At 33.3% G+C, this 12,312-nt stretch overlaps 1 protein-coding gene across 14 annotated transcripts in view; it reads left to right on the top strand.

Moving 5' to 3' along the window:
• LOC105197264 (nuclear receptor coactivator 3) overlaps nt 1-12,312 on the top strand; it is a 163,471-nt gene that overhangs the window by 120,261 nt on the left and 30,898 nt on the right. For all 14 annotated transcript variants that reach the window (XM_026133202.2, XM_026133197.2, XM_026133205.2 and 11 more), the window contains 4 exons: nt 6,292-6,396; nt 6,546-6,726; nt 7,501-7,862; nt 10,857-11,086. In XM_026133202.2, coding sequence (XP_025988987.2) covers nt 6,292-6,396; nt 6,546-6,726; nt 7,501-7,862; nt 10,857-11,086 — 878 coding nt within the window. The remainder of the gene's footprint in view (nt 1-6,291; nt 6,397-6,545; nt 6,727-7,500; nt 7,863-10,856; nt 11,087-12,312) is intronic.

Here is a 12,312-nt window from a genome sequence, read left to right as displayed (position 1 = left end):
TCGTACGGCATATTTCCTGTAGAGCATAGAATAGCAAAAACATTGCAAAATATTGCTACAATGTTTCAGCAATACTGCAGCAACGATGAAATGTCCGCTTCAGAAATATTGATATGTAATGTTGCAACAACGTTAATACTTTATGTTGCTGCAACATTACGTATCATTATTTCTGAAGCGAATATTTTACCATTGCTGCGATGTTGCTGAAACATTGCAACGATATTTTGCAATGCTTTTTCTATGCTGTCTTACGTTTTATTCGTATCCATTGTGTGTTGCGTTACGTTTAATATTCATTGAGAAAACTGACTCTAAAATTTAAATCCCTGTCGCTAATATCTAATATTCCTCTACTACGCACAGGGCCTTAAGCCAGTGGCATGTAGAAAAATATGAACAGTAAAATTTAAGCATTTATGTAAACTGATCAGTCAGAGAGCTGAAAGTTTTAACATGATAACTTTACATTTTCGACAATGTTCAAATTGTCGACAACTGGCTGATTTGTATTACTGCTTACGTTTTCCTGTATGCCTTGGACCTTAGTGACCTTGAGTGACGTCACCGAGGCCAATAGGAAACCTTCCAAACGGTTCGCGTATTCACGGTTCTACCTGAATCTGAGCGGAAGAGGGAGAAAGATGGAAAGAGAGGAAGAGAGGGAAAATGTGAGCGAGAATCCGTTTTGTGACGTCATTTGCGCGATAGCACTATGCGCAGCGGCGACCCTGGTCGGCGCGATCGAGGTGGAGTCGATTGAAAAATTTCTAGTAGGAAAATTATAATAAATGTCGCACCTCTTTTTCAATCCGCTTTATCTCGCGTCTCCCTCTTGGATGTCATCGCATCGATTTGTTTGTCGGTTCGTCGGAGATTCTGTCCGTCCGCCGATGGCGACGTGTTGTCGTCGCGAAGTGGAGGAATCACCCAGGAACGGTTCAACACATCTTGTGCCCCCTAGCGAAGCGTGAGGTTCTCGAAGCCTTGCTATACATTTAATCAATTAGCTTCTTTCCAATCTATCTTTATCCGTTTTTTTTTAATGTAATTATCACGTCTTGTCTTTGTCCCCCCGAGAAGCGGTCTCTCCGCAATCGCGATTTTGTTCTCTTTTTTGCGGCCCATGGTGGGCCGTGTGGAAACGTCGCGCGCGCGTGCGCGCGCGCGCACTGCGAAAAGCCGAAGAAGAATTTATAGCGGGCGACATGTGCGATGCGACGAGAGAAATGCATACATGCACGTACATACGTATGAGTCGCGTACGCGTCCGTGTATGCGTGCCCACGTACGCGTTCCGTCGTTTCCAGCGGTGGAACGATTAGCGGCAACGTCGCTCACGTACACAGGCGCGCGTGCGCGTATACATATATATGTATATGTATTATATATATATACACACATATATATATATATATATATATATATATATATATATATATATATATATCACATATATATATATATATACACATATATATAGACCATACACCAGCCGTTTGTCGGACTCGGCCGCGCCGACGACGGCCCGGAGTCACCGACTTTTCGAGGCCACGGCGGGCGCGCGCAATGAGCGTGTGTGCCGCAACACTCTCGCAGATCTCGCTGCGCCGATTACGGGCCGCGCGATCTATCGGCGTCGCGAGATACGAGCTCAAGGACGCGCCTTTTCCGCGCGGAACGCGCGAGCGCGCGCGACCGTGAATTCCGGCCGGTAACGCAGGAATTCCATCCGCGTCCTCTCGGAGGGACCACCGACGCCGTATTTGGATCGTCTGAAATAGTAATTCGCGGCCTTCCCCCATTCCTTTATGAATTATGAATTGGGTCGAATCGATTTTTTTCCAGAGACTCAATTTCAGACGGTGTCGATATAGGAAAATTATTCAAGCAACAATTTGACGTCCAAACGATGTTGCATTCTTCAAGTACGGACATCTATTTGACATACATGACCCGAAGACGCCCTAAAAACACCTTTTCTACATACAGTGTTCGACCCAAAGATGTCCGTAAGACGTTATTAGGACGCACGGCGTAAAACCTAAAAAAATTCAGATATCCGACAAACAAAAATAATTTCAAATTAATTGAAAATTGCGATTTATTTGAATTTATCCAAGTTTGCGCTTTAGAGTTTCGGAGTATTTTTGGATTCAAATAAATTGCAATACGAAATAAGCTATTTCATCATGTTGAATTCAAATATATTCATATCCACGTTATATTTTTGGATTCAAATTGATTCAAAAAATCTGAAACGCGAATTCGGAAATGTCGAACTGAATTTATTTCTGTTCATTTCAATTTATTTTTGTTTGCTGAGTAACACGCATATTTAAAAGATATCGCAAAAATGTCTTTGAGACATGCAATTTGTTATTTTATTGCATTAAAATAATACAATTATTTAACAGTTATATTTATATTTTAACATCTTCCAAGAATATCAAATGTCTGAATTAATTTTTAAATAAGATTTAAATGAAATTTTACTATCGAAATATTGCTATTTACTTTTACCTTAGAGTTCCATTTTAGGGACTTGACTTCAAGAAAAATTCTCTTATTTCCAAATGCACTTGTCAAAATTAAAAAAGTTTCATAATGCTTTTATTCTATCGGATATAGATTACAATGTCACATACTGTCACAAAACGTCCTTTCTTTAGATGTCGGACGTTCTTTAGACGTTTTAGAACTACTATCGAAATATCCGTAGGTTAAATATGTAGAATAAACTCATTCAATGTTATTTAATGAAATTAAAATTTAAAAAAATTTAATGTTAATGAGTTAAAAGATTGACGTTATATTGACATCGTCTCTTGGACGTCTCTAAAATGTCTGCCGTAAATGTCCTTTGTATAGAATGTTCAAACAATGTTCTTGGGACATATTTTAGACGTCCAATTTTTCAACGACATAAACGGGACTTTTCATAACATACTTCAGACGTCTCCCGATATTGAATTGTTGCTTGGGTCTCTTTTTACGTTAAATGCATCATTTCCCTAATATGCAAGAATTCGTATTTGCGCACATTTAGCATTAGATCCATGCTCGAGATAATAATCGAAATGTTGCCTTATGTTTATTAAGAATCTTCATTGAAGGATTAGTTTCGAAAGTGCCTTCTTTTTCGTATGAACACCGGATATAATCCGATGCGCTCTACTTGCGCTTTTACACCACTTCCTTAAAATGCGCCGGGAATGATAATGAAGCTACGCGATTGATGATAGAAACGAGGGAAAGATAATCTTAAGCGTGCCTGGAAAAGTTTCTTATTCTTTGTTCACGGAATACGATCTCTTTGACGAGGAGAAAGTGTCTCGATTCTTCAACCCGGCGATGGCATTGCGTGATGTAATTATGTCACTGATCGTAAACGACAATTTGATCTGCATAAGCGTCATTAGAGTTATCGTCTCGATTCTTTTTCTCCACTGTCACATTTTTCTGAAGAAATTAGAAATATGCAATAATATATGTTTATATCAATTTTTTATCTTAATATATATATGTATATATTTAAAATTTTTTATTATTGCTCGATAAGAATCTTGATGTGGCGATTGATTCTGCTTCATCCAATTTGTTGATGCAAAGTATTCTTCATGCCGCGCGAAATTCGCAATTGAAACAAAAGCGTCGTTCACTTTGTACAGTCGTGAGCTAAAAGGTTGCAACACATTTTCTTCGATGGTTTTTGGAATCTAGACTTGCTCATTGATTGGCGAACGTAATTGGTTGGATCCACAGGTAAGAACCAATTATGTTCGCCGTTTGATGAGCAAGTCTACATTTCAAAAACAATCGAAGAAAATGTGTTGCAACCTTTTAGCTCACGACTATACATGATATAATATACCGGGTGACAGCGTTTTATGTCTTTGAAGCTCAGTGTGTCCGCGACGAGTTATCGAGTTACATGACTTTCGTCGACGTGTTACATTTGAGCAACGACTTTCTTCGAGCATGAGCAACTTCCTAAGTCCTTCCCTGGAGCGGTGTCGTTGTTTCGTTAACGGTATGACGCAATAACACAGACGTTCGCGTCCGCGCGCACGACGGCGACGCGGCTAATGGACTGTGCATACAGTACAAAAACTGAACGGTGTACACTCACACACACATGCATGCACGCACGCATGCATGATGCACTTTCCGATCGTTCTCCTGGGTTCGTACATAGTCGCTCAGCCCTTCGCTCAGTAAAGTAAATTTTGGTCCCACGTACCGAGAAGCGGCGGCGTTTCTTCTCTTCGACGAAAGCGGGGGGGGGGGGGGAATATACAAAGATGACCTGAATTAAAATCTAGGGTTTCCTTTTCAGCACAATTGCATGAACATTTTTAAATCGTGACATTTCCGATCATATAAAATTTAAGTAGAAGACAGGCGTCCTGAATGTCTCATTGCGACACTTTCTCGATTAATTTGAAATATATGAGATTTGTTATGAAAGAATAATGAGGGAGAATGAGGGAGTCTAAGGTAATAAATAAAATAAATAATTTTTTACATTGCCATTTATTTATAACGAATTCAATTCTAAAAGTAACATTTTATAAATGCATTTTGTCAAACAACTCCGCAGTATATTCTAACGAAATTTTTATATTATTTAGTAGGTATTGATTTTAATTTAATTTTTGTATTTGAGTATTTCGTAAATAGTTTTATAATGACTTTTAAATATCCAATGACTTCTCGTAATTTTTTATACAAATTTTTTATTTAAATAAATTTTGGTTTTGATTTAATTCTTGTATTTGCTGCTGTATAGTATTTTTTAGTTGAATAACTTGAGATTTTAATTTAGACATTCTTAAAGTTTTCACGATAGCAAACTCAAGAAAAATCAACATCAAGTTAAATAATTAAATTAATTGATTATAAAGTATCAAAATATAAAATTACTAATTTATATAAAGTAATAAAAAATTTTTTGAAGACTAAAAAGCATTTGATCTTTTATTTTTTATAAAATATATTTTGAAACTGTGAATATAAATACATTGTGAACATAAATCTTCATATCGCTGTGATTGCTTGGGTCATGCATTTTAATTTACCAATTGAATTTGGCAATGATATCATTGCTGTTTTTAATCACCAATTAATTGTTATCACGCTGTTATATATAATTCGATGTTTCCTTTGTCGTTTCTTTGTTGATATATTGCGTGTCCTCCTATTATCTACATCTGCTGGCGCATCATTTTGTCGTGAAACCACTAATTGTAAGCATCTTCGTGCCTCAACCGGCTTGACAAATCCGCATCGTCGTAAGTGTTATGTGCAAAAAAACAAATGTGCGTGATAATAAAGTCTTATCCAGTCGAGTGGATTATTTGTCTTCTATCTGGTGCGATATACCGTCTCCTATTTCACCGATATCTCTCGCACGATCGTCTCATGGTGAAAAAATGCAGTCGTATATCCTTTACGAATACGTATCAACAATTCGTCACTCGACCGTTCGCTCTCAGATGTTTTCGAAATGCTCCATTTGGTCTTAAAGACGCAGGTAGTGCAGTTTGTGTTTTGATCCGAGACGCATGTGTTGGCTTCCTAATAGTGACAGATATCAGAAATGGAAGTTGCTTTTGCAGTTTCCTCGATATTAAAATTAAATAAATTGAGATTTATGTGACTACCTTCTGTTCTGCGCTCTTGTAATGTAAATTACAATTATGAATTAGAACTTCTTGGGTCTTTTTTATTTATGATCTTTTTTACTCTCTCTCTCTCTCTCTCTCTCTCTCTCTCTCCTTTTCTCCCCCCCCTCTCTCTTTCTAAACTGATGCAAATGAGATTTAAGTAAGCAAGAATATAGATATTAAAAATAGTGATTTATTTATTTTTTATTGTATTTATTACAGTAATAATTATGTAGAATATTTGTGTGTGTGTGTTTTGAAATACTTACGAGATCCAAAGGATTTATGGATATTACCTGATGTTACATATTTCTTTGGATCACTTGATAATATGTTGCATTAGCTTGCATTGTCCTGAAAAGATATTACAAATTCGAAGAAACCTTAAATAAATTGCTATAGTTAATTAAATTATTACATAGTTTTGCTTAATTTAATATTAAATAATAGAATTAATATTTAATATGAATCGGTTTTAATTAAAATATTATTAAATAATCCTCATTTACTATATTATTTTATAACATAATTATTTAATATACTTGTTATTTGAATAATATAGCGAATTAAAACACATTTATATAAGAAGTGTTGAATTATTTTTTTTCTTTTTATCTTACAGATTCGGCACTTTAGGCAACAAGACGCTTCCAATAGTCATGACGTGCAACAGGGAGAAGTGTCCTCGTCAAATTCCAACGATAAAGATGGTCCTACGTTACTTGAGGTTCGTATTATCCGTCCGAATAAACAGATCAGATTACTTTCACCGATTAATCAAACACGGGTGCACCAGAAATCGCACCTTTCAAAAGGCCACGGTGAGCGCCACTTTAAAATTATGTTATACAACAGCATCGTATCTCTTCTTTGCAGACGCTAGACGGGTTTCTATTCATTGTAAATACGGAGGGCTGCGTGGAGTACGTTACGGATAACATTACGCAGTTCATAAACTACACGAAGGACGATGTACTCGGAAAGGATATTTACAATATTATTCATCATGGAGATCACAACACCTTCATGCCTAGTTTATTACCCATGTCGTCTTTAGGTATATATCTTTATTGTACACACATTTTCCATAGGGGGTAGCTCGTAGGGTAGATTGTAGATAGGCGCAATCAGCAGGTCACGAGTAATTTACTCCTTCATGAATGGCCCTCTTCCTTTGCGATTCATTTTTCAATTTCTTGTTCATGCGTTTAATTCAAGGGGATCTTTACAAACTCGAGAGGGTGACATTTTTGATAAATTATGTCATTTCATCGTGTTCTGCCTATACTTCATAATGTATATCCGCACTTCTAACATACTTCAACGATCTAACTCAATTTACTTTCTTTTATACATCCTTCAAAATCTCTCTAATAATAATTTTTAAATTATAATCGCGGAATTATTATTATGTGTAAGATGTTTTATAAGATTTGGTATCTTAAATTCATTCTTTGACGAATTTTGACGTCATTTTTTTCTTACAAATTTGAGATATATTATTAATTAAATTTTTTATAATTTGATTTAGCCTCTTTTGTAGTTTATTATTGTACTAATTGAAATAATACGAGATCTCTTTAGACTGATAGAAATATTAGAAATTTTTTAGAAATTATTATTGCATATTTCTATTAAAAAAAAAAATTATTAAATTTTTTTACTTGCAATTTTTTTAATTTGGTATTATTTGATGAAATAATCTAATAATCTTTGATGAAATAATCTTGTTTAAATAAATGATTAAAATTAGATTCTTAATCAACACTAATTCATCACAACGCGACTAATCTTTTTGCATTTAAAAAACACTTAAGTTCGTACATTCCAGGCTGGACCAGCGAGCCACAGCCTCAGACTAGGAATCGCACCTTTAATTGCCGCTTCTTGGTGAAGCCTCCTGATGATAAGGACGAGACTATGGAAGAGAAGCAACAGCGAGTATCGAAGTACGAGTCTATGCAAATCTATTCTCTTCTTCTGCCCAGTAACCCCGATCAAAGCGGTGATGTGTCCTCTGAATCGTCAGACAATGGTCCTTGCGTGATGTGCGTAGCACGTAAAATATCGTCGGACGAGAAGCCCATTGCTAGTCCCATCGAGCAGTTCACCGTCAGATTGGATACCACTTGGAAGATTACCGCGGTCGACATAAGTTGGTTATCACCCGGTCACTCCAAGTATCTAAGCAAGGTAAAGCTATGTAAAATCAATATATATGTCGCACGTCTTAATTATTATAATGTCATTCCGATACGCATTAATAATAATAAATTAACGCCAATATCAAATTGTACTTTAAATAAGATGTGAATTTTTTTACAATTTGAGTAATAGTATAAATTATCTTTAAAAAGAAAAAGAGATTGCTTTAATGCTGTAAATCTTTATTTAATATATTTAATAATTACTGTAAACATTGTAGACAAAAGCAGTTAACCTGCTCTTGTCTGCATTCTTGTATTACCAATTACTAGAGTATTGTTTCCAATGGGTGCTTACGATAAATCAAGTTAGTTTTCACTAGGGCCGGAAAATGATAGGCATTACTCTTCTCTAGTATCTTTATGATTCATGACAACTCAACGATGTCTTGTATTGCCTGAGTTGAGTTGAGGTATGTTTGCTTCTTTATCAGAAAATGTGATTTAAAATGTGTTCAAACAATATTAATACTATTTTACTTTAATATAATACAAAACAACTTGCAAAAATAAATTTAAGTAATACAACAAAATTCTCTTTCTTCTTCTTTCTTTGAAGTTTGTTCTTACCTGTTAAAGTATGTCGAAACAATATTTTTGAAATAATATGGAAATCCATATTAATAAAATTTTATTATAATGTTTTCTTTCAGATGGCAAATATTTAAATTCGTTAGATGAATTATTAAAAAATGCTTTCTATATACCTCGTAAATCTATTTCTTATCTGAAAATGTCTATTTAATCACAGTTAAATGCTAAGGTATTAGAATAATGTTGTAGAATAAACAACATTCTGTTAATTACGTAACAATAATATGCTTTCGTAAAGGTATTAGAGAGTTACTCCTATCATTTTTCCATCCTAATGGAAATTTAACTTGAGTTATCTTAAGCACCCAATAAATTATGATTAACATTAAAGACTTAAAAAATATAAAACAGCCTTGCGTAATTAATAAAAATTAAAAAATACAGAGCGGCTAATACAAGCCAGGCGCGATATTATAGTTATTTTAGAAGAGAATCGGAGGGAAAATTTGAACGACGGTTGGGTGGCAGAGGACGGAGAGAATCCCAACGTATCCCGGGATGCGTTCAGATTCCCTACTTGAGTATTCCTAGGTATTTTATTTTTCTTTAACACACATTCAGCAAATAACAACGATAAAATGACACTTAGGGAATGTTCAGGGAGAAATCTAAAAGCACCTGTAGATTAAAATTAGAATTTGATTATTAAAATTAGACTAATAAAAGTAAACTTTACTAAATTACTTGAAATTAGTTTTTGCCGAAAATCGTAGATTGCTCATTCATAGTCTAAAGTAGGGATGGACGATGTTTAAAAATAACTCGATTTTTTTTAATTGATTAAAATAAAAAAAAATGAAAAGACATCAAATATGTATAAAAAAAACTATCGGAAATACGATTAATCAATATATTTTTAAATATATTTTTATATGTGTAGTTTTTAAATTTATTTTTTTAATCTTAAAAAATATTTTTATTTTTTTATTGTCTTTAATGTATATCAATATCTAGTTGTGGAAAATATCAGTTTTATTAATTAAAATGAGAAATTTGCATTTGCAACTGCATTGTAGATTCCGCATTTAGGGTTTATCCAGACAACTTGCTCAATCATATATTATGCGCGTTTTTATAAAATAAATGCGAATGGATAATTTTCTTTACGCATACAGTTATGCACCTATGCAAATTTGTCTGGATAGGCTTTTACTGTAGAAAATTACAGATTAAAATTAAGATTGCATTGGAATTTAACCAATCAAAGCAAATTTCACTAAATTTGAAATTAGTTCTCTTCCTTCTGATTGGTTAAACTCCAACCCAATCTCTATTTCGATTTCTAATACAGACAAGTTCTATAAACGGATAAAAGAAGAACTAATCCGTTTACTAATGTTATGAAAAAAATATTGAATATTGATTTATCGGCAAAAAAATTAATCAAGGAAAAATATAAATTAATTAAAAAAAAATTGTCAGTGTTTTTGATTAATTGAGGAGCATTGCCACATACAGAAAAACATAAGCAGTAAAGCTTAGGCAGTAAGCGAATCAGCCAATTACAGTCGAGAATGTAAGGTCAAACGTAAGCAATAGCAAATCCGTTGTGTTGATTTCCTTACTGTGTACGTCTTATTGCTCAAGTTTTTCCGTGTGCTTTAAGTCTATGAGCGTCACAGGACGTGTGTAAAGGTCGATTTATTACTGATAATTAATAAACAAATGGAAAAAAAGGAAGTATCAATATACTTTTGGCAAGAGCAATAGTTAAAACAAAGTGAGTGTCTAAAAAAAAATGATATTGATTTATTTTCCGTGAAAGAACGTTTTGATAAATTGAGAATTTTGTGGTTATACCTCCACGTGACTTGACTTTTGTATTATAAAATGTGATGCTATTTTATACTTGTAAAACCAAGAATATAAGAAACAATTCAAGAGGTTGAATAAAAAACGTTTTATATGTTTTCCTTATTCAATATATTGAACTGTTTTTTATTACATATATTATACGTGTTATTAAAAAATTTTATATATATATATATATATTTTATATATATATATATATTGTTTTGATTCTGAAAAATTACTGATTTTTAGGAATTTTTTTTAAAAGAATAATAAATAATTTTAATATTTATGTTTTTATTGATTATTAATGTGTAAAAAAATTTTTATTTTAATTTATTTAAATTGACTTTTACTGGAGTTGCTCACTCCTCCAGTTTTAGCGTAATTAGCGCGTGATCTATTGAATGGGTATAAAAATAATGGGAAATTAGAGTAACTATAAAAGTAATGACTAAATTTACAATTAATTATTTTACTACCAAAATTATGTGATTTAATTTTTTTAATATTTAAACATTTTTTAGATGTATCTTTTTCTTTCTGTATCTCAAAATTGAATTTCAAGAAGTGTTCACGATCATGTTTTCTATTGCAGGACCAGCTGATCGGCACAATATTTAAGAATTTGTGCCACCCTGATGATCTCAGTACGCTTATGAAGCATTTCAGCGATACGATCCAAGCCGGAGAAAATACGAGTGATGTATACCGACTGTGTATTAGTCGCAGTCCTGATAAGTTCGTTAAGGTTCAAACAAAGTCAAAATTTTTCAAAGCGAATAAGCCAGAGAGTGACTTCATGATGGCAACTAATTCCATCATAGGGTAAGTTTGCTTTCAGTTCTTATGAATAATATTTAATGGTAATCATGATCATTTTTATTCTTCCACTAGTGACTTTAAATTCCAAATCTCTCTAGTCCTTAGCTCTCGTCAGAGCGTGATAACCCCTCAACGTTTTTCTTTGGTGCGCTTTTTACAATTTACACTGATATACGGGATCTAAAGTTTAAATACCGGTTTACATGGTGGCTTAATTTAGATGGGGTTTCATGGCAAGACCAGTGATTTGTCTTTTGAGAGATACATGGGAAAAAATTTAACAGCATCAATCTCACGTTGGAGCTGTTCCAGTTCTTGCAGAGAAAATTGATATTCAGATGTTGTGCTGAATGCACTAAAAATCTGATTTGAATTGCGTCGCTCCAGCGCGGGGCTCCACGTCTTTATCTGTGAAGCAAGTGTGTTGATACGGTTATGATATGATTAGAACTCACGAAAAGCCGAGCCATATCACTACCAAGCAGTCCACGTTAGATTCAATGCAACTGCCTGTTACGGGTTGATATTGCGGTGTCTGTGTTGCTCCAAATTTTTTCCCGTGTAGCGATTGAATAAAATCAGATATTTTTAATCAGTGGGATTTGACCTAGATCTTCGGCACAGAGAGCAGACTCTGCGCCACGATCATTATAAAATTCTAAATACTCTCTACAATAAGAGATTGTGAAAAAAATATAGAAGTCGAGATAATTTCGTTATATCACATCGTGTTTTAAGAAGATGATATTTGACATTTTAATGAAACATGATATTTAGGCGAAAAAAATTTATAAATATTATGAGAATATTTTTTCTAATATTAAATTCAATAAATTCTCACATAATTTCTTATCTTAGATAAGTTTATCTAAAACAAGAATAACTATATCAATTTAATATTCTATTCACAATCTTGAATCTCCACTTGATTTTGCATTTTATGTCATCTAGTTTGCTTTATTGCTTTAATAACTTTTCTTTAACACATTAATGTATAAGTAATTATTAATTGTCTTATCATATTAGCACTAACTTTTTTTCGAGCACAAAGACATATTTTTAATATTTTTAGTTTGATGTATGAAATATGTGAGAAGAGAAAAAATTATTTTTAGAAAGAAATAGATAGTTTTTAGTTATGAATAGTATTACATAATTTTTATTGTAACTAATTTTAAAATTCGGTTTAGAATTTTTTTGGTATTTAATTATTTGGTATTTTGAAAAGA

Source organism: Solenopsis invicta, chromosome 3 (assembly GCF_016802725.1).
Source record: "Solenopsis invicta isolate M01_SB chromosome 3, UNIL_Sinv_3.0, whole genome shotgun sequence".
In the NCBI taxonomy this organism is placed as follows: domain Eukaryota; kingdom Metazoa; phylum Arthropoda; class Insecta; order Hymenoptera; family Formicidae; genus Solenopsis; species Solenopsis invicta.
Note: the sequence above shows the minus strand (reverse complement) of the source record. Positions and strands in the feature narration are given on the sequence as shown.